Below are 23,431 nucleotides of genomic sequence, written 5' to 3' on the forward strand. Positions count from 1 at the left end.
ATGTTAAGCTTTTGTTTATCCACACATTGAATTCCAAATACCAGATTAAACTTTGCACAGTGCTTCCTCCATGCGCCATATCTGAATAACTTATTCATTGCACTGATTAATGTAAGCGGCTGTGCCAGAGATCCTGGGAAGCTGGTCGGCAGTGGGACACATTCAGGGACAGAGCTGACCCTATCATTAGGCAGGGTCATAGGTGAGGGGCCATAGCTCATTGGAAAAGCAAATGCTTTGCATGCAGAAGGTCCCAAGAAGCATCTCCATCAGGACTGAGAAAAACCCTTTTCTGTTGTTGGACATATCAGATTTATATATATTTTCCCCTTCCCTGTTTTAATCCCTCAAATTTCACACCCACAGTCAATATGGTCCTTGCAATTTCAGATCCTCGGCAAATGCTCCTGCCATATTAATTGGATTTTTGCAAGGCCTTTTTTCACATCCTACCTCCATTCATACATACAACGCACAACAAGGAGATAAAGTGAGCAGCAGGGGCTCCTCTAGAACAAGCAGTAGTATGCGGGAGCAAAGAGGTGGCGAAGAATTCTATTTATTTGATTGATTGATTGATTGATTGATTGATTTGTATACCACTCTTCCAAAATGGCTCAGGGTGGTTATTATTATTAGGGGAGCGAGGATTTAACCATCTAGTAAATGCGTATGGAGGTAAAGTAACTAATGTGATTAGTTCAGGGTTTCTTAACCTTGGGCCTCCAGATGTTGATGGACTACAACTCCCATCATCCCCAACCATGTCCATTGTGGCTGGGGATGATGGGGGGTTGTAGTCCGTCAACATCTGGAAGCCCAAGCTAAGAAACCCTGGGTTAGTTCATTAACCGTATTAATGAAGCTTGCTTGACATTTTCAAATTTGTTCAGAATATGGGCCAGATTCCTGGTAGAAAACGCCATCTTTGTGGATTAGACAAAACCAGTCTGCTTCCCAGGGTACTTTTCTCTTCCAGTCCAAGACCATGTGGCAGGGAGAGAGGTCAGTACCAGGCCAGCTGAAATCCGCAGTGGGACCCTGCCCACCCCCTGCACACATGTTCTCACTCAGTCCAGTTCTTGGCCAGGAAGGAGGTGAATTGGCTGGCCTGGCTCCTGGGAGGCTGGAGGAGTCTCCTCCCTACCTGGCTGACCTGGCTTCTGCTGTTTGTTCTGGGGTGCAGGAGGCTTCTTTAAATAACGGAAGGGCTTTAAAATAATTAATTCAAGCTATAGGACGATGATGTGCTAGGACTCTATTGACTGACAATTTGCTGTAACGTTCCAGTCTAGCGGATGGGAGTGGGAATAATTTTGGGGGGGGAGGGGATGAGTGCCCAGCCCCCCATTGCTACTCCTTGGAGTCACCCCTAAAAAGTAAGTATGTCCAAATGATGGGGGAAAGGGAAGGAATGAAAAGGATGAAGAGATTCTGGATGAGAATCATCATCTCCAGGTGAACTTTGGCCACTGTAGCTGAGGATGATAGGAGTTGTAGTCCAACTACATCTGGGGAGCCAAGCTTGAGAACCCCTGCTTCTCGTGATATTTGAGACTGGGGATGGGGGGGGGGATAGGGCGAAGAACAAGGCAGGAAGAACAGATTGAGTCTGTCCTACAATGGAAGACAAAATTATGCAGGCAGGGCCCAATGAAACAGTGGCAGCCATATTGGGCGGCTGAGAAAGCCAAATACTGCCTAGTGCTGAATACAGAGGTTTAATTTTATGCAGGCAGATTGGAAAGTGCTGGCCAGGGGCCAACTTTCAGCAAGGGTTAGCAACCAAAAAGTTGTCATAAGCTTAAAATGGGATGTATGTGTAACTATTTATTAGGAATTCTCCATTTCGAGAAAAAGAGCTGAAGTTTGTGGGCCAACAGTTTAGCCCAACGAATTGCCTCACTCAGTTTCACACTCCGTGTCAGCCGGCTATAAAGGCCTAAAGATTTTAACGATGAAGGCATTTGTTCAAGTTAATCTACCCCACATTGTTGGCTATTTACTGAGCAAAGGGATCAACTATAAATATTACAGGCAGATTGGGAAAACATCTGCAAGCTTTTAGGGCATATTCAGAAATAATTATAAGTAGGTGATCTTTTTTGTGTGTTGCAAGAAAGAAACAAAAAAAAAAAACCCCGAAACACAGATTGCCTAAATGAAACAAGTGACAATATAAAAATAGGGTAATGGAAGAACTGGGACCATATCAAGCTTTTAAAAAGAACCATAACGGTGTAACTGTAAGAAGTGATAAAAACATTGTAATAGCCTGATTATGGTAAACTCCCATAAAGTGATACGCATTTCTAGAGACTAGTGCTGAAGTTGTGACCTTTTTTTATGTAATGGAAAGGAAAAAATTAACACAGAGATTTTTGTGAAATGGGCAAATGGTATTTCAAATTAAAAAGTGCACCATTATGTGTTCATAAAATATCTGTGAGGGTTTCCCCCCACCCCCGTAAAGAAGACACTTGGTCTCTTTATTACATAATTCGTATTTTATTACAGAGTTATTTAGATCAATGATTTATTGATTTTTTTTTAACCTAACAATATCATCATCAACTATGGCCCCAAACCATTGATCCAATCTACAATTTAGGTGAAGTCTTCATTCTGCAATTGTGTCTATTAATCCAAGGGTTTGGAACACAGGAAGCTGCCTTACACCAAGTCAGACAATTGGTCCGTCTGGCTTGGTATTGTCTACACTGACTGGCAGTGGCTCTCCAAGGTTCTAGGCAGGAGTCTCTCCAAGCCCTTCCTGGAGATGTCAGGAAGTGAACCTGGGACCTTCTGCATGCAAGGTAGATGCTCTTCCACTGAGTTACAGCCCCATCCCCTCATATATAATACAGCACTCAAATGCAGTGTTCCCTGTAACAGGGATTTTGTTGACTACAGCTCCCAGAATCCCCAGCTGTAACAGCCTTTGGCTGAGGATTCTGGGAATTGTAGTCAACAACATCTGGGAATCCCTGTTACAGGGAACAACACTGCTCACATGTAGTCACACAACCAAATGCAAACCAAGCAGACCCTGCTTAGCAAAGGGCACAATTCATGCTTGCTACCACAAGACCAGCTCTCCTCCCCATCCTTCTCAAACCTGAGTTCCCAGATGTTGGCAACAAAATGTACCCTGCCAGCTCACCTCCTCCCTCTCCCATCCCACACTATCAAAGCAGCTCTTCACCAAGCTGTGGTACAAACACCATTCAGCCTAGAGCCGCTCCTTACACCTTCTCCTTGCTACCTCGGCCTCCTCCTGTTTGCTGCTGTTTGCCTAATGATGAAAAGGGGAAGGAAGCAGAATAGGAGAGGAGGAAAGTGCCTTAGAGTAGTGGAGTTGTTCTATGGAGGGGGAAATGTGTGTGCACTGTGTGGCAGTAGTGGCTACTGTTGGAGGGTTTTATGCAGCAGAGGATGTGTGTGTGAGGAGAGAGCATCATTAAGAGAACCTGGGGACAATGCGAGCATGAAAAGCAAAAAACAATGAGGACCAGTATTACAAAATTTATATGCAATATAATATAAAATGCAAATTTTTAAAACCAAGATTACAAAATTTATATGCACTACAATATGAAATACAGATCCATAAAAGGATATTCAACAACAAAAACTAAGATACTAGTGAGTGAAAGTGTTCTTTAATGATGATTAAAGAACAAATAATTCAGTGATTCAGGACTCAGTTACATTTGTTCTTTCAGTCCTCATTTATTGTACTCTCACTCACTAGTATCATAGTTCTTGTTTGTTGAATATATATTCTTTTATGGCTCTGTATTTCATTTTGATGCTTTTCAGCATCTTCCTGTATCGCTGCTGCCCAATATAGGTGTTTCCCATAGTCTGGGAAACATACCAGCGGGGATTCAAACCGGCAAATTCTGGCTTGCTAGTCAATACTGGTACTCTTTCTTCTTCTTCTTTTTTGCTTTAGGTGCTTGGAGAGAGGTGGAAGGAACAGGAAAGAAGTGGCCTGAGAATATCAGTCTACCTGTCAGGTGAGCTCAGAGCAGAGACAAAGAGCAGACTCAATCAAGGATTCCCTTACTCACTACCTCTGCTCCTAAAGCCCCTAGTGGTCAGAAGGATAGACAGGTGCAGAGAGTCGATGCTTGCAGAGTCTCATCTGCAGGAGCTTCTGCTGCAGTGAAGGAGGAGGAGCAGGTGGCAGAGATTAGTGTGTGCATGCACAAAGGTATGCACAGAAAACCAAGAAGTGGCTATTGGGAAAAGGTGGGGGCTGTTTCAGGCACAAGGAGGTCTTGGGCTGCCACGGAAGGCAGAGCAGTGCTGATGCAGGACAGTACTCACCAGATCCTGGCTGCTGGAAGGCCCAGTTCAATGCTCACGCAGCCAGCGTGGTGTAGTGGTTAGAGCATTGGACTAGGACCAAGGAGACCCAAGTTAGGAACATAGGGAGCCGCCATATACGGAGTCAGACCACTGGTCCATCTAGCTCAGTATTGTCTTCACAAGCTGGCAGAGGCTTCTCCAAGGTTGCAGGCAGGAGTCTCTCTCAGCCCTATCTTGGAGAAGCTGGATGGGTGGGTGGGGACTTGTAACTTTCTGCTTTTCCCAGAGCGGCTCCATCCCTTGAGGGAAATATCTTACAGTGCTCACACATCAAATATTCCATTCATATGCATCCAGGGTGGACCCCACTTAGCTAAGGGGACAAGTCATGCTTGCTGCCACAAGACCAGCTCTCCTCTCCGTCCAGATCCACGTTCAGCCATGAAACCCACTGGTGACTCTAGGCCTGTTGTTTGGGTTGTTGTGAGGACCAACATAACCATGTACACTACTCTGGGCTCCTTGGAAGAAGAGCGAGATATAAATGTAATTTTAAAATGGCTGAACAGGGATTCGAACCCAGGTCTCTCTGGTCAAAGTCCAAACCCCTGTCAATGCACTACCTTGCTCCCAGAAAAATCTGCCCACGTCAAAAGATTGTCTCAGGTTCGATAAGTGGCAGAGCTCACATGATGTAGCGGTTAGAGTGTTGGGCTAGGACGAGGGAGACCCGAGTTCAAATCCCTGTGCAGCCATGCAACCCGCTGGGTGTGCCTCTCGGGGCAAGTCACTTCTCTCTCAGCTTAACGTTCTTCACAGGGTTGTTGTGAGAACAAACATAACCATGTAGACCACACCGCTCTGGGCTCCTTGGAGTAAGAGTGGGATAGAAATGTCAAAGCAAAACCAAACCACTCAGTGTCTTACTCATACTTGGGGAAACCCCTGACACAGAAGCTCCTTTTCTTTTCTGGAATGCACAGACAGAGCCACACACAGTTATGCCACCAGAGTATTAATATACATTAAAACTATATTAAAAGCTAGATCTCCACTTGTTCCTGCTATGGGGGGAAGAAGCAAAGAAATAACCGATGACTCTAATTCTTCCCCAATGACAGGGCCTGAGCACCGGGGTCAGCAGGTATCGCACCACACTCCAAAGGAAGAGGCAAGGCGGAATTATTCCCGATCCATTAGAGCGGGTTATGGAACTTCATAAATATCTCACAAAACGTAAATCCAGGAATCACCCAGAAGTTTCCACAGCTGTTTCTACAGTTCTCCTTCCCTCTCATTTGGATTCGGCCGAGGAATTAGATTTAAATGAAAACCATGAACACAGGATGTTTCATTTCGATCTGTGAAGGTTAATGCAGCACTGGCCACATTCAAGAATGTTCATTTCTTAAGCAGATGGTGGGATTTAAATATCATGAGAAGAAAAGGAGGGGTAGAAAGAGGGGCGGGGAGGGTGGGGGAGGAAAGAAGACCAGGGCCAGAGAGCGAGCAGAGCACTCGCTATCCAAGGCACAGATCTTCGGAAGCATCGCATGCTGAGAAACCTCTCTGTGGGCCTGTGTGCAGCGTGCATGCTGCAAAGCAAAGGAGGGGGTGAGGAGGAGGAGGCATCCCTGCAAGCTAACTTGACCCCAGCCCAGCCCCACCGATCCCAGCCATAGGGATGAAAACGTGTTCCATGCCAGCTCCAAGCACAGCAGTTTTGCTTGGTCCGGTAGCCATGCTCCTGTCTCCAATCACATGCCTATTATCTCCAGATCTGCTTGTCATGGGGTGCAGCAGCCTGCCAAAGGATTGCCAGCTTGCAGCCGGAGATCTGCCCTGCCCCTTCGCAGGACCCAATGTGGCAAGAGTAGACCAGGCAGCTATGGCTTTTCCTTCCTGCTCAAGCCTTGTCTTCTGCCCCTGCTCCATCCTTGCCAGATGTACCAAACAGGATTTGTTACGGACTGGGGGGGTCTGAAGGCAAGCAGGGATGGACAATCTGTGCCAAAGAGAGAAGCTGTTCAAGGCTGAAGAGCCAAGCCAGAGTCAAGAGCTTTGAATTACTAGGTGGTGTCCTATTGGCGCTTTGGATCTCGTGATCCCTGCTGAGTTGCGGCAATACCATCCTTTGCCCTGAGCACTTAGCAAACTTGAAGCTGCCAGAATAGCTTGGGCCAAATGAGATGAGGCCTGCAACGCATAATCAACTGGATGAATCAATGGCATGCATTTGGGACTTTTAAAAAGTGCTTCCAATTACACAGGTAGACTTTAATTTTTTTTAAATTATATTTTCAACCATTCTGTTAAATGCCCAAGTGGATCATTTAACTTAAGCATCAGAGATCAGCGACAGTCTAATTAACACATTCATTATCCTTTTTCATTGAAACAGAATTCCTCAATTTATTTTCCTTAAGACAACTGTTGCAAACAGGAGTCACCTCCATTTAGCTAGAATAGATTTCATTATTTCAGGGATTACATGTTTTCAATTCATGATTTCATCTTAAATCTACATCTTCAACTGGAGAGATTTTTTTCCTGCAAGGTGTGTGCGCACAAACATTCTACACTCCCCAAGGTTTTTAACCAGACTGGGGAGGGGGCCATAACTCAGTGGCGGAGCATCTGCTAGATGTTCCTCACCCGCCTGGCCAGTCCTGGCTCTGGGCTAGAGCCCACTAATGCCATCCCTCTTTCCTCTCCAGCCTTTCCTCCTCCAGCCCTCTGCCTCCTCACTTTCATTAATTTTTAAATAATTAATTTTAGTGTAATAGTTAATGTGCTGAAAATTGACCTGGGCCCCTGCACACCTAGTTATGGTTGGTTCCAACCCACCAGGACATTTGAGTTGTGCACCTCTGCCTTATTGGGTTGGAACCAGTGTTCCCTCTAACAGGGATTCCCAGATGTTGTTGACTGACTGACTGACTGACTGATTGACTGGTTGATTAAGTGCCATCAAGTCGGTGTCGACTTTTAGCGACCATATAGAGAGATTCTCTCCAGGAAGATCTGTCTTCAACCTGGCCTTTAAGGTCTCTCAGTGGTGCATTGGTTGCTGTTGTAACTGAGTCCATCCACCTTGCTGCTGGCCGTCCTCTTCTTCTCTTTCCTCCAACTTTCCCCAGCATTATAGACTTCTCAAGGGAGCTGGGTTTTCACATAATGTGTCCGAAGTATGATAGTTTGAGCCTGGTCATTGTTGCCTTGAGTGAAAATTCTGGATTCAGCATATGAATTGAATAAATAAGGAGAAAGTATACAGCCTTGTCTTACTCCTTGGCCGATCTGGAACCAGTCTGTTTCACCATGTTCTGTCTGGACTGTGGCTTCCTGCCCTGTGTATAGGTTTCTCATGAGAACAATAAGATGTTCTGGGATGCCCATTTTCCAAAGGATATTCCACAACTTGACATGGTTGATGCAATCAAAGGCTTTTCTGTAGTCAATAAAGCACATATTGACTTCTTTCTGGTATTCTGTGACTTTCTCAATTATCCAGTGTGCATCAGCAATGATGTCTCTTGTTCCTCGGCCTTTTCTGAAACCAGCATTTCCTTTTCCATGTAGGGCTGGGCTCTAATCTGCGTTGGATGACCTTGAGCATTATTTTGCTAGCATGTGAAATTAAGGATATTGTGTGATGGTTTGAGCAATCTGTTAAGTCTCCTTTCTTTGGTATAGGTATGTAGACTGACCTCTTCCAATCTGTTGGCCACTGTGTTGTTCTCCAAATTTGCTGGCATAGTTTGCTGTAAACTGCCCTGAGCCATTTTTGAAGGGGGCTATAGAAAATGAATGAATGAATGATAGTTTGGTTAGAGCCTTGACTGCTTCTTCTTGTGTTGCCTGCCATATTTCTGTAGCTATTCCATCAATTCCTGTAGCCTTCCGACTTCATAATGACCAGAGTGCTGATATAACTTCATCTTCCCGTACTAGAGGTTCTTGCAAGTAGGGAATATCTTCTAGAGTATCTCAGACACTGATGTCCCTGCTATGCAGATTTTCAGTATACTCCTTCCATCTCTGTTTGATCTTCTCTGAATCAGTTACTATCTGTCCTTTGGCATCCCTTGACATACCAATTCGAGGTTGGTGCCTCCCTCTGAGTTCAGAGATCTTTTGGAAAACTTGCCTTGTTTTTCCATGTCTATTTTCATCCTCAAGGTCTTTACAGATGTCATTGTAGTATTGCTCCTTGTCTCTTCTAACAGCTTTCTGAAATTCCTTATTAAGTTCCTTCCTGAGATCTTTATCTTTCTTGACTTTGGCTTCTCTCCTCTTCTTGGCAATTTCCACCATCTGTTCTATTTTGCTTTCTTCTGTTTCTTGGTCTTTGGCAGTCTCTTTTCACATCCATCCTTAACAACTTCTTTGATTTCATTCCACAGTTCCTCTGGTTCCCTATCAATGAGGTTCAGAACTTCAAAGAGGTTCCTGATGTTCTCCTTGAAAATGGTGGGTACATTATCAAGATCTTATCATGAAAGCTGGATAGCTTTGTTTTTCCACTTTAGCTTGACTTAGAACTTGCACATGAACAGTTCATGATCAGTTCCACAATTGGGCCCCGGCCATGTTTTGGCTGTTATAACTGAGCTCTTCCATCTCCTTGCACCAATAATGTAAACAATTTGATTTCTGTGTACTCCATCTGGTGATGTCCATGTGTATAGGCACCACTTTGTCTGAAGAATGTGTTAGCAATGCAGAGATGATTGGCTTCGCAGAAACTAATAAGTCATTCTCCTGCTTTGTTTCTGTTTCCTAGGCCATATAGGCCGACTGTGTTTTCCTCCTTACCATGTCCAACTTTGGCATTCCAGTCTCCAACTACCACCATCACATCTTGCTTGCATGTTCTGTCAGTTTCAGACTGAACTTGAGCATAAAACTCATCAACTTCCTCCTCTTCTGCATCAGTTGTCGGGGCATAGACTTGAAGAACTGCCATGTTAAAAGGTTGTCCACGAAATCTAACTGATATTAGTCGGACACTGACAGCATTGTACCCAAACACTGTCATTGCTATATCCTTCCTGACTCTGAAAGCAACACCATTCCTCCTTTGGTTTTCGTGTCCTGAGTAGTTTTATTTTATTTATTTTAATTTTACATTTATATCCCATATATATAATTTATATATTGACTACAACTCCCAGAATCCCCAAGCAAAAGCCATTGCAGCTGGGGATCCTGGGAGTTGTAGTCAACAACATCTGGGAATCTCTGTTAGAGGGAACACTGGTTGGAACCCACTTTATCCCCCCTGTATAAAACTAAGCTTCCCCTGGCCTGACGTGGTTGGCTTCCAAAGTACTGAGAGTCTGATTTATGCTCAGTGTATGCTTTTCCTTTTGACCTTATTGCACAAGTCACTTAATAGCCGACGTACCTCAGCTCTGACATTATATAAAATGAAAGCAGGACAGGAGAAGGAAAAAGAGCCTGAACTTGCTTTGATGCCATGGAGATCCTTAATTCAGTGCTCTGGCCCCCTTGGTTCCTTGTGTTTTGCTCCATCAATAATGACTTAATGCAGTACATCAGGTGGAGGGAAGAGGGTAGTTCCCCTTAATTGGATGTACAACCCATAATAGCAGGGACCAAAACATGTACTCTTATGCTACTGCTCTTCCTTACTGGGCTCAACTGTACAACATGTAGTATGACTTGGTTATTTTGAGAATGGCCTAGTTATCTTCATAAAATATTTGTTTAATGGTTTTTACTGTTTAACTGATTTTACGGTTGTGTGTGTTTTTAAGGAGTTTCATTGCACTTTAACTTTTGTAAACCACCTTGGGATGTCTTATGGAAGGCAGTATGAAAATGGAATAAATTAATAAAATGATTTGGGGGGCATTTTCAGGTTGTATTTGGCTTTATTTGTTGTTCTGTGCCTTGAGAATTAGGAGGACAGTACTGGAAGGACAGTCAGTCTCTGAATAACATAAATCCATTTGCACAGCCTTGTGTTTCTTGGTCACACAAGAGTGTGACGCTAAAGAGTGAGAAAGAGACAATGCTGGGATGCTGTGAAAGTTGAGGACCACACAAAGTACTTCACAAATAAAACATGGCGCACAATTAAAACATGGAGCACCACCATGAAGAGGCATAAACCACACTGACAACTGTATATTGCCATTAACCACTGAAATTATTATTAAGCAATGAGGAAAACAGGAGTGGGTGAGTGCAACATGCAATACATAAAATTCACTGTTTTTAAAAAAGGCTCCCCATGTTTTGGTTTTTTGGCAAACTTTTTTTTTTAATATACCCAGGTCAGCAACAGCTGAAGAACGGTCCTCCATTCTGTAAACTCACTTCCAACACATAAAACAGAGTGCTTCAGAAATATTAAATTCTCATTAAAAATTGTACTGAAGCGTGGAGGGGCTGCCTGGAGATTGCAGACCACCCATGAGAGGAGGGTGCGAGTGTGCCTCCTCATGGACCGCTGATACAGATCCAAAAAATATACAGGACACAAAACATCCATTGACTGAAGAGGGGTGCCGATTTGTGCCCTGGCTTATTTTTCTTTTTTCAAACTTACACAAATACGGAATGAAAGAGGCTGAATTGCATTATCACCTGCTTTCCGGATTGCAACATAATGTTTGCCTTCACCCTTCATGGAGCCCATTTGAACCGCACGCTCAGCACCTGAGGTTTCAGAAGCATTTGCAACCCAAAGCCAGCTAGTTAACCGAAGGGTGGGCCACACAAGTAGTTCCCAATGAAATCAATATCACTGATGGACGCTGTTTCCGCTTGCAGTGAAAGCTGGCCAAAAACCCAGCGCCCCATTCCCAAACTGAAGAACAAGAACCATTCTTAGGCTGCTTCCTTGAGCCCTGTACACAGTCGTTTTTCCAAATCTAGTGACCCTGTTTCCAAACATAAGGCTGGATTAAAGAATGCTGTCCGGCAGTGCTCTTCACTGTGATGCTGGGGACCAGTAGCAGCTCCCATCAACCCTAAGTGTGGCTCCCTAATTGTTTCTTGGGCCTGTGTGAAACTTTGGCCAAAGCTGAATCCTCTGCATAGTCCCGCAGGCACCATATGGAGACGACCATTCTCAGCGTGCAGCCCTGTGCTTTGCCCAGCATTAGTGGGAGGCTCATTCGGAGAAACTGAGCCTTCTTGAGCCCCTGCACCATCTTGGAAGGTGTACACGGAGATGGAGCATAGGGAAGTGTAGCCCTTCCCAGCACTTTCCCCAAAGAGCTCTTAAAAGAGGGCTCTGTTTCTCTTAGAGGACCCTCCCAGCACTGAGAAAAACACAGGACTGTGCAAAAGTTAGCATAATGGGAGATGGCTCTCTCACTGAAGGGGTTTTGGGGGGGGGGGGCAAAGTGGCCCCCGCTTGAAAAATAGCACAACTGTACCCTATTTGTGGTGCTACAATTCTCTGTCCTGTTTGCCACATGCCTAGGACCAACAGGTTGAAATTATGGGTCTTTCCCAATGGCAATAAGCTACACAATGAGAGAAACTGATGCACAAATTCTAAGCAAGAGTTTACTCATCCTCCACACAGTCCCACAGGCTTCTGTCCTCTTTCCCAGCAGGATGCCACACTGTGCTCAGAGGCTGAGCAGAGACCTTGCACGGTTTTCACAGCACCACCTGCTGGCCAGTTCTTGCCTTCTAGGAAAAACCAGCCCTTCCTCCCCATTCACCAGAAAAATACTGATGAAAGGCGGGTGGCTATTCCCAGAAAGCAAGAACTGGCTGGCAGGCAGTGATGTGAAAATCACCTGAGGCACCTGGCACTGTCCGTGTGACACTGCGGGACATGTAAGGCACTGTTAATGTGCACAGCACTTTATAGAACAAAAACAGGTCTGCCTAGAGAAGCTTGCAATCTAAAATTCAGCATGGGGAGAAAACAGAGGAAGGAGATGGTAAATGGGGAAAGAATATGCATCCCATTCAATTACACATACTTAGCAGGGGGTGAAGATTAAGACGTCATCCCAAAAAGAACAGTCGGGTTCTGAGGAAGACTGTGGGGAGAGGTGACAATCACAGATGCGTTCTGGGAGCCAGTTAGCGGGAATATGGGGCAGCAAGGGCAGAGTCATTTCAGGCAGGAAGGTGTGGTGCTCCTAAACCCACTTCTGGAAAAAGGAAAGGCAAGCACAGTGAAGATATGATTCAACTGATCTCCGGGTTGTAGGACACTTGTGTTAATAGGCAACCCTAATTTGAAGCATCCTAAACCTAACGGTGCAGCGGGGAAATGACTTGACTAGCAAGTCAGAGGTTGCTGGTTCGAATCCCCACTGGTATGTTTCCCAGACTATGGGAAACACCTATATCGGACAGCAGCGATATAGGAAGATGCTGAAAGGCATCATCTCCTACTGTGCAGGAGGAGGCAATGGTAAACCCCTCCTGTATTCTACCAAAGACAACCACCGGGCTCTGTGGTTGCCAGGAGTCGACATCGACTCGACGGCACACTTTACCTTTAAACTTACTTGGCCTCTTTGGGCTACTCTGAACTCTACTTGGGCTCTCCAAGCAGGGATCCAATTCCAGAATGATCTGACTTGGCATTCAAGATGCAGAGCAAGGACCACAGCATGGTCAGACTAGAAATACCCCTGCTAACATGGCAAAGAGGCACCTTTTAATGTGGTGATTCTCTTTATTTAGCAGGGGGAAAGTAACTGGCCCTACCCACCCCCAGCACAGTACTTCCAGTGACTGTTGCTGAGGGTCTATCTTATGTTTCTTTTTAGATTGTGAGCCCTTTGGGGACAGGGTTCCATTTTGTGTATCTTATTTATTTGTTATTTCTCTGTGTGAATCGCCCTGAGCCATTTAAGTTGGGGGAAGCACATAAGAGATCACAGATGACAGGGAAACATCAAAACCCAGAGTAAGTGCGCTGAGCACAGCGTCCAGGACTGCAATAAAGTCTGTAAAACTTTGGCAAGCTATTTAGCAAGAGAGAAGCCTGCCTGCAAAATGTGGAACACCTTCTACGGTCACAGTAAAACTGTTACTTGACTCATGAGTCCAAAGTGAGGAGTTAGTTTGCATTCGGTCCTTCGGCAACTGCTTGGAAAGACAGCACTGCGTTTATTCACAAGGTTCCCCTTGCGCTGATTGTTTATTTACTTGCTTGCACTAGTCTAAGCACGCAGTTCTCAAGTGGTCTTCCTTCCAAGCAAGAAGATAAGGATAATAGCTCCGTATAAAGTCAATGAGCTGGTGGCCCATTCGACAGCATAGCGAGAGAGAGAGATATGAAACCAGGAACACGCTGGGAAACTGGCTTAGATACAGACTCCACTCGTGACAAATGTTGATCTATATGCCTTCCCAAGCTGGTGTTTCCTCAGGGCAACTGGGCAAGCCCATCCACTAGGCAGACCTAGGAAGTCAACTAGGGCAGCAATTCTTGGGGGGCACAAAAACAGTGACAGCATTCGTCCTCCCCCTCTTGTATTGCACCCCAGAAGGGGGATGCATGATGGTGTAAGACTGAAATAAGAAAGGCTGCCCCCTGCCCCCCAAAATACACAGTCTTCTTTGCTCATTGCACCTCAGCCCCTAAAGAAACAGTTAGGCTCATAAGCTGAATGGGGATTTGAACTCAGGTCTCCCCGGTCCTAGTCCAGCACTCTAACCACTACACCACGCTGGCTCTGAATTGCCTGCCTTGGATGAACTGGATGAATTGCCTGCCTCGGCATTCGTTTTCAAAAAGAAATGATCTCAAGACTGGATTTCCAAATTAAAAGCAGCATCTTTTCATCCTCAAAGTGTGACAGTTTTGCCCCCATAATAGCCTGGGGAACTCTCCCCCTCTGTATCCGCAAACCAGTGTGAGCTGGTCATTCACTGGCCATCCACATCTAGCCACACTGCTCTGCCTGTGTGTAACAAACTGGGCTTCAGCAGACACTTTTAAGCCACCTTCCTGACAGAAGAGTTTCCAAAACTTTGACCAATTTTCACGTAGGAACTCTAAATATTTTATTTGGTAACAGGAGTCAGGCCGTGGCAGACAAAGTCATGATTGAGTGGTCTGGCTGATCTGAGCCTCGCACTCTCAAGGGCCCCCCCAAATAACTTTCCCAGAAACTTTCTCTGTTTGACTCCCACAGTAGCAAGCTTGCCCTCTCCGAGAGCAGAATCCATGGTCTCCGTTTCCTCTGATAAGGACTTTGTTTACTTTGAATCCATGTGAGAAGTGAGATGCAAATGACTGAGGGGAAAGAGGACTTATGGAGATGGGTGCCAAAAAATTATGTGCAGCACACACACACCCGGGGGAAAAAAATTTCTATTAGAATGGGTGTGGAGAGCAGGGGAGAGAACCAGCGAAGCATAGCAAGCCGTCCGAAGGCCTTCCGTGTTATGAAAACAGATGGAAGTGAAATCATGCTTGTGTTAAAAGGCTTGATGGGTTGCTGTGTGATCTGCCAAAGATTTGGAGACGAGAAATGAGCAAAACCAGCAGTCATTGGGAACGAGGCGGGCAAGTCCTCTTTCCTCTGTAGCAAAGTCTCTGTTGCTCCCAGGCACAGAGGCAAAGATCTCTGGATCAGCAGCGTGACATGTTTATTTAGATGAGTTCACTGTGAAAACCTTTGCCAAGCTCTGGGCAGCTGGTGCCAAGTGGATGTCAGGATGCAACCGACTCGGGCCTGTGAACTGAAACTGAAATGTGGATGGGATCTCCATTTCTGTGCACTTGCTCTCAGTGACAGCTGTCGGCTGCCTTGGTTTCACAGGAATGATGAGGATCGTGGTGCCGAGTACCTCTTTCTGAAGTAAAGTGCCACAGGTAAAAGATACAGATTCAAAAGGAATCCGCAGAGGTGAGTAGGGGTGTGCACGAGCCGAGGTCCATGCACGAGCCGAGGTCCGTGCACGAGCCGAGGTCCGTGCACGAGCCGAGGTCCGTGCACCAGTTCGGCGCTGAACCTGTGCACGAACTGAGGTGCATGCACATCCCTAGAGGAGAGCTGGTCTGGTGATAGTGAGCGTTGTGAAGGGGAGAGGCTTTTGTGGCCTCAGAAACTAGCTTACTCCCAAGGAGATGTCAGTTCCCCAAGGGAGTATCAGCCTTCAGGTCTCATAACTAGCTTTACAGTCAGGGCTTCTACTCTGAATCTCCTTCGGGAGAGAGTGTGTGCACCACCCAAACCTACCCCAAAGTCCCTTTGAGATCCTTGATTCCTTGGACCCACTCCACACACAAATCGGGCTTTGTCTTGTGAACTCTACTTTATCTCGGTGTATTTCCAGTTTTTTAAAATGCTGGTTTTAAGCTACCTTTTCTCTACTTTCTATTTTTTCCGGAGCAAATAGGGAGAGGCACTGATGTAGAATCATTAGCATGATAAGAGGGATACTCTCTTTAGATATAACTCTTTAGTAATCTCTCTCTCCCCACCTCTCCATTGGCCAGAAGGAAAACACGGAAGCCTGCCATGTAAACTTGCATCACAAGCAAACCCGAGAGCAGAGGGGAGGGGCTGCTTCCCTCAATGCCGCAAGCGTACTTCGAAGTGGCTTCGCTCAACATTTACCCTGCAGCATGAAGCCATGTGTGAATAAGTCCCAGGTAGGGTTGGGAGACACTCCTGCCTGAAACCTTAGAGAAGCCGCTGCCAGCCAGTATCGACAACACAAAGCTAGATGGACCTGTGGTCTAACTCAATACAAGGCGGCCTCCTATGTTCCTATGCCAGGCCTGCCCCCCTGTAAAGTTGTAATTCTCTTATAGCTATTGGAGATGGGGCTGTAACTCAAGAGGCAGAACCAGGGGCGTAGCTAGGGGAGAGGGGGCCCATGTTCACCCCTCTCCCCAGCAGCCCCTTGGAGTGAGGGAGATAATGAAGAAAATAGGGAGGGGTGGAGCTAGGGTGGGGCCCTCAGGAGCTGGGGGCCCAGGTTCTTTCAACCCATCTGCTCAATTATAGTTACACCCCTGGGCAGAACATCTGCTTTGCATGCAGAAGATTGCAGGTTCACTCCCTGACGGCATCTCCAGGTAGGGCTGATAGAGGCTCCTGCCTGAAACCTTAGAGAGCCGCTGCCAGTCAGGGTAGACAATCCTGAGCTAGATGGACCCATGGCCTGACTTGGTATGAAGCAGCTTCCTATGCTGCTATGCATTGCACCACATTAGCGTGCCGGAATTGGGACTGAAGTGTAACTTGAAAAACTGAGCCGCCACGTTGGATGCATCCACACAACCCCATGCCTCTAAGAGCTGGGAGGCTCCAAGCAGCTCTGGTCTTCCACCTCTCTGCCAATATATGCACAGCGACAGAGCTAGATGGACCCAGGGTCGGACTCCGTCTCAGGCAGCTTCCTATGCTCCACTGGACATCTCCTGGACCTCATTCCAGCCTCCGTGCCCAGCACACTCTGTCCTGCTGCTTGCTGACTGTGTCCCTCACCCAACTGCCCGCTGCTCTGAAGTCCAAGTAGCAGACACAGGCTTTAAAGGCTGCTCTATGCAATGCGGAACACTCTGCTTCCCTCCAGTTTGGGAAAGTTGCTATAAATACAGTAGCAAACATTAAGCCACCAGCCTTTGCCAACTGCCGGCACAGGCCTCCCCTTCCCCCCTCTTCTATAAATGACAGAAGGGAAACGGGGGGCTCACGTCTTAGGTGTGACCTGTTGGCTTCGAGCAGAGGCAGCTGAGCTACTACGTGCCGGAATGATTGGTAGGTCGGAGCGAAGAAGACATTAAAAGCACATAAAACCCAAGGCGCATACAGAGTAAGGTTGTCGTAATCCCAGCACTGGACTCTCTGCCAAATGTCTCACTCCCCCCACCCCGCCGCAAGTACACACCTACGCTGCTCATCAGCCGTGTCAAGTGCCTTTGAGCTGTGCACGTTCAAGTCTTTAGCAGAGCGGTAGCTGCTCTGCGGAGAGGAGACTAATTGCAAAACCATAACGCTCGGTGCAAAACGTTATTCCTGTATAAAAACCGAGAGGGAGAGAAAAGGCTCTCTTTCGATGTGGGGCTGGCACGGAGGTTGGAGGACGCCAACCCTGTTTCTGCATACCACACCACACCACCACACCACTTCTTCACACTTGATGTCCTCAGCCTATTTCCCATTTCCAGCCCTTGGCTAGGGCGACCCACATGAAGTGGGCTGACGATGCCAGAACATGGCATCGCCTGCTCCTTTGTGGCTTTCCATCTGTATGATGCTGCTGCTCCACAAATATGTCCAGAGTGGTCCCCCAAAACCAGCAGCTGACGTTCTGACTAAATTACTCAACAGATGGCCTATCGCAACCCTCCAGAGGTTCTGCGGTTGAACAGAGATACCGGTAGTTGCCAGGGTGGAGCTGCAACAGGGCACATGGGTCCCAGGAATCCATGCTGCCCAGCCTCCGGGTCCGCCTCACTCATTTATGGGGCCACCTCGCTTGACCCTTCTCCTCACCTCGCCTGATACCTGGCAGTCTCCACTGGCACCGCGGAGCAGTCCCTGACCCAGCAGCCTGCAGGGAGATTGCCGTGCCCCCGCCGCTCAGCTGGCCTCTGTGCATGCACAGTCACCATTTTGAGTGCTCGGGACAGCACTGCCATGCTGGGCACTCAAATGGCCTCTGAACATGCACAGAGGGCAGCTAAGTGGCGAGGGAAGGGCAGCTTCCCCGTGGTCTGCTGGGTCAGGGAGTGCGGTGCCATGGCCAGGAGCGGGGGACTGACCAGGAGAACATGGTCCACCTACGCCCTCCCTACGCCACTGGCTAGTTGCTCTCCCCCTGCTTAAGATAAAGAGAATCACCACTTTGGAAGGTGTTCCTTGGCCCAGTTAGCAAGGGTCTCCCAAGGGCCTTGGGCCAGCTATAAGGGTCAAAGGCAATAGGGTGGGGAATGATGTGAGTACACAGTACAACAGCATTTGGGGACCCCTGTCCGATTGCTGCCCGGCCTCAGACAAGCTTTTAATAAGAAAACAAGATTAAATTGTTGACAAGCGTTTATAACGAGAAGCACCAGAGAATTCCATGTGACGGGGCTGGGGAGGAGAGGGAGCCGCTGGAGTCCCTCTGGGCCACCAGGACAAAAGCGGCTCCTCATAAGCACACGAGGACGGCCACGCCAAGTCAGACCGTGAGCCCAGCGTCACTCCTTGGACTGCCCGACTCCACCTCCTCGCTCCCTGCCACGCGCTGCAGAAGAGCAAAGCTTTCCAAGTATCCCAGAATCTCTCTGGATCCGTCTTCCCCCTGATGCTTTAAACACTTGTTTCCTGGAACTGCTAATTTTAACATGCACAAGAGCTCACTCCAAAGGAACATCGTGTAATAGGAAATGGTATTAGTAGTACTTGGAGATGAGTCACAGCTTGCCGGAGTTGGCTCCTGCCGGGTGGGAGAGGTTCCTTCCAGAGCAGGACACCGTCCCCTCCCAGTGCTCTTAACTAGTTGATGTTCAAAAGTGTTAACAAGCTCACACCCATGGAGAGGTGATGCAGGTGCCGAGGGGGTCCTTGGATGGGGTCTCCCACTAGGCTGCACCACCAAGTGCTCTGCAAACCTTGCAGGCTAAACTTTGCAGGACAGAGGTGCCATCTGGGCTGCAGGGAGGAGAGCTGGTCTTGGGGTAGCTGGTATGAATGGTCCCCTTTCCTAAGCAGGGGTCTGCTTGGGTTTGCATTCAGATGGGAGACTACAAGTGAGCACTGTTATATATTCCCCTGAGGGGATGGGGCCAAAGCTCAGTGGAAGAGCATCTGCTTTGCATGCAGAAGGGACCAGGTTCATTCTCCAGCAACTCCAAGTAGGGTTGGGAGAGACTCCTGCCTGAAAACTTGGAGAGTTGCTGCCAGTCAGTGTGGACAGTACTGAGCTGGATGGACCGATGGTCTGACTCAGTATAAGGCTGTTTCCTATGTCCCTAAGTTACCGAGTTACTCTCCCCTGACCCCAAAGCCTATTGGCCGGAGTTAAAGCAGTGGGCAGTGGTTGGTTGCTAGGGGGCAAAAGTCCTAGGCCAGGAGTGGGAGAGCCAGGCAACCCATCAGGGTTCAGGGATCAGGCCAGCAGGCTATGGTCAGACCACACCAAGCATCAGGCAGCAAACCGGTAGCTGCAGGACTAAAGGATCAAACCAGCAACTGAGAGTCAGGATTTATAAGTGAACAGTTCCCATGTATTGCCTGGCTGCAAAAAAAAAAAAAAAAAAACCCTGACTGTGTGAAAAGGACCCCTTAAAGCATTCCTCTTAAAATCTGCGCCTGTTCATGGCTATAGGAATCCCCACCTCTTATCTTGGTCATAGTGCTTTCCATTCTGTGCTTTCCTGCCACATTCTTAGTGGATATGAGAACCAGCTGTATGAACTCTCCGGAGCCACTGCAAACAGGTTATGACACTCAGAACTGAAGGGCATTCCTTCGTGCCGCTGCTACTACTACTACTAGAGATATCAGAATACTTGCAAGGCAGAACAAATGCAAGCCAGGGCAGACTCTGCTTAGCAAAGGGGGCAATTCATGCTTGCTACCACAGGACCAGCTCTTGTGTTGCAGTCTCCTGTTAACCGAGCAAAGAGGCACCATTGAAAGTGGTGGGTCTCTTCTATTAAGCAGGGAGAGAGCAACTGGCCCTATCCACCCCCAGCAAAGCATCTCTCCAGTGGCTGTTGCTGGTCTCTAACTTATGTTTCTCTTTAGATTGTGAGCCGTTTTGGAACAGGGGACCATCTCATTTATTTATTATTTTATGTAAACTGCTCTGAGAACTTTTGTTGAAAAGTGGTATATAACCAGTATAGCAGCAGCAGCAGCAGAAAATATAGACAGCAGAATCACCTGCAAGCATGCATCAAAGCACAGTGATGCACGATTAAAGTGCAATCTCTCTCCCACTTACTTGAATCGCTCTGTATGTCTTACAACACACTGGAAAAAAAACACATTTCACAACACAGGGCTGCTCTGCCATTACCTTTTTAAAGATGTATGCTTGTTTCAGGCATATGCTTGAAAATGTAGAGAATGGGAGCAGAACTCATGTTTGTAGACTCAAGTATCACAAAACACAAGGGTGTTTCTCGTGGGAGGGAACGGGGCAGCCCTTTCATGAGGAAAGCTGAGGCAGTTGCCTCAGATAGCAGATTGAGGCACCAGCAAGATGGCAAAAGAGTCTCAGCCGTCACCACCAGAACAGCTCTTTGGGACTGATCTGACCCTTGCAAACTTTGCATGGCGCGCCTCTCCTCACACTCCTTACAAAGCTTGCAAGAAGCACGAGGAGAGATGAGGAGGCTGCTGGCAACCTTCCCTCCTACAAACGGCTTCTGTCTGAGGCGCTCTCAGGTTTTAGTTACAGGTAAAATCACTCAGTGGTTATAGGAATACTTCAAAAAGCACCCTAGTTGCATGGAATAGGGATGTAGGAAAATATAAAAGTACTTTTAAAAAGTTAAGAGTCTTTTGCAATATCCTGGATGGATAGCTGAAGTCTAGAGTTTCTTAGTTTAGTTACATTGCAGATAAACAATAATATATCAATATCAGGAATATGCAAAGCACACACAAAAGAAAACTGAAAGTCTAACGTGAAATCTGACTAAACAGACTGTTCCCTAGACTAAACTCCTGAAGCCAAAGCCCTGGCTTTCTTTGTCTTGAACTCACCAAAACGTAGTTGAGAATCAAGCTCCTGCAGTCCTATCTTCCAAGATCTGCAGCCATCCTTCTGCAGCCAAACTCCATGGCCACATGTCCTGCTTTCACCCCCAGCCTGCTTCTTCTAACAAAGGAACCTTCTATTCCTCCTCATAGCTCTCTAGGTCCCACCCACCTGGTGTGCTGATTTGCTGAGCTCTGGTGTTCACCAGTCGGTCAGTCAGGGCAGGGTTCACTTCCAGTTAACTCTTTAAGGGGCTGGCTGATCACTATAGTAGGGCACTTGTCTTACCCAAATTCTAATCATGTGAACGGCCTTACTGAGTTAGATGGACCAACAGTCTGACTCAGCATACGACAGCTTTATGTGTTTACCATGTGAAAAGTCCTACAGGGTTGGAGGGAGATTTACAAATGCCACCATACCTGACATATCCCGCTGATGCACATATCCAGTGATTTGGCATTGCAACGAGTACCGTCCAGAACTTTGGGTGCCAGCTCCACTACCAAAGGTTTCCCCAAAGCTTGGCACTTCAGGGCACAGGGAGAGCTGGAATCATTGTACACTGGGATCCATTCATAGAGATGTCCTTGATACCTGACGTCATTGTGGGCTGAACACTGCTGAGCACGGAAGTCACCAGCATCCGAAGGGCAGTCCTGAAGGCAGGGAGTGCAGAAAAATGATCAATTTTTTCAATGGAATGCTCTTTCCATTATGAAACAGCCTGCACATTTATCAAAGCATGCATGCAGTAATGTTGCACCACCCATGTGCTTTACAAGGAAGAGGAAAGGTCCCTGCCCTGAGGGGCTTACAATCCCAATAGTGACACAAGTGTCACAACAAAGAAAGGGAAGAGAAGGAGCACACAAGGGAAGAATACACCATTATTTCAGTTACATGCGCATAGCTAGAGTAGTATATAGGGACGTAGCAAGAGGAGGGCAGAAATGTCTTACAGCTTCAACATCATTGCTTATCAAAGGGCCTCTACGGGATTGTCAGCTGCCACTGCAGGCCATGGCAGCCCTTTCAAGAGGCAAAACGAGGCAGTTGCCTCAGGCAGCAGATTGATGGGGGCATCAGCAGGACACAAGATACACTCCCCTGACCTTCCTCAGAGCAGCTCTCCATGACCCATCTGACCCTTGCAAACTCTGCAAGGAATGCCTCTCCTCACACTCTTTGCAGAGGTTGCAAGACACACCAGGTGAGAAGAGGAGGCTGCTGGCAACTCCTCCTCCTCCTCCTCCTCGCCCCCTGCACCACTTCCAAAGCTTGCAAGTGTCAGTTCTGAAAGGGGGTTGGCCCTCTCCAGGGGCAAGGCAACATTTGGTGTCTCCCCTCAGAAACTGAATTTTTGGGGGCCAACTCGACTATGGGTGGTGGCTACCTTGCAATCTAGAACAGGAAAGAGTGTTCCGCAACTGTACAAGTCCCTGAAGCTGGAGCCTGAACTGCTGTAGACAAAAGGTACTACTACTTGGCTGATCTGAGAGAGAAGAGCCAGATCTACACAGAGTAAAAGAATATATCTAAGACTTGAAACAATCAGAAGTCCGCCCCATTTTACAGGGTGGGGTAAAGGTGGGTCCTGTAACAAAAAAAAGGCTGAAGGTCCCTTACCATTACAAGAGAGGGAAATTAGGACTGGGGCACAATTAGCGTGTAATTACTGGCATAAGGAGTTGAGTTTGAAAAGGCACAAGAACAAAGAGTATAAATGAAGGTACAAATTTATGGGAGAAATGTGGATTAATACAATGATTTCTATTTTATTTTTTTCCTAAATGGAAGCAAGTCATACTGGCAAACATACAACTGACTTCTTGGCATAGAGGAACATAAAATTTATGCGGAAATGGCCTAAATAATGTTTTTTTTTCTATGAATAGGACTCTAAAGGATTATCTTAAACACTTCCATATTCTGCACATCATAGCATTAGAATGTAGCAGTATATATAGAAATGGAAATATAAAACACAGGGCTTAAGAAAGATTGAAAAATCTCATTGGGCAGCATATAAGGAATAGCTTATGTAGTTCATTTTGCTGAGATATCCATAAAAACATCTTAAGGCACACATATATTTCTATTTTAAAAGTGTGCAGGTGAACGGCATTGGTTAACAAACCAAAGAAAAGGCTTGAGTTGGTAACCACAAATTCATTTTATGATTGAAATATCGTTAATATTATTCTAGGAGCTACTTATTCCAATTGACTCTACTGAACTTTACTATTATCCTCTTACAAATCCAGATGAAATCGATTTCATGGTAAAAAGATTTTAGTTCTTTTCATTAAAATGACATACATATTAATCCGGGCTTCATTTGTATTCTCTGCCTGGAATTTAGCAGAGTAACCCGTCACAGAGCAAAACTACATTTGCAGATAATTGATTCTGCACAGCTATATACACTATTATTCAGGGG

General features: G+C 46.6%; 1 protein-coding gene across 4 annotated transcripts in view; it reads right to left on the reverse strand.

The window, feature by feature from the left end:
• Positions 1-23,431, reverse strand: part of ADAMTSL3 (ADAMTS like 3) — a 229,846-nt gene that overhangs the window by 102,562 nt on the left and 103,853 nt on the right. For 3 of the 4 annotated variants that reach the window (XR_008311388.1, XM_053271888.1, XM_053271887.1), the window contains one exon: positions 21,411-21,647. The exons of the other annotated variant lie outside the window; for it this stretch is intronic. Coding sequence is in view for 2 of the 3 variants with exons in the window: in XM_053271888.1 (XP_053127863.1) it covers positions 21,411-21,647 (237 nt within the window). In the remaining variant the exon portion in view is untranslated. The remainder of the gene's footprint in view (positions 1-21,410; positions 21,648-23,431) is intronic. 4 annotated transcript variants of the gene reach the window in all.

Source organism: Hemicordylus capensis, chromosome 10 (genome assembly GCF_027244095.1).
Source record: "Hemicordylus capensis ecotype Gifberg chromosome 10, rHemCap1.1.pri, whole genome shotgun sequence".
Lineage (NCBI taxonomy): Eukaryota > Metazoa > Chordata > Lepidosauria > Squamata > Cordylidae > Hemicordylus > Hemicordylus capensis.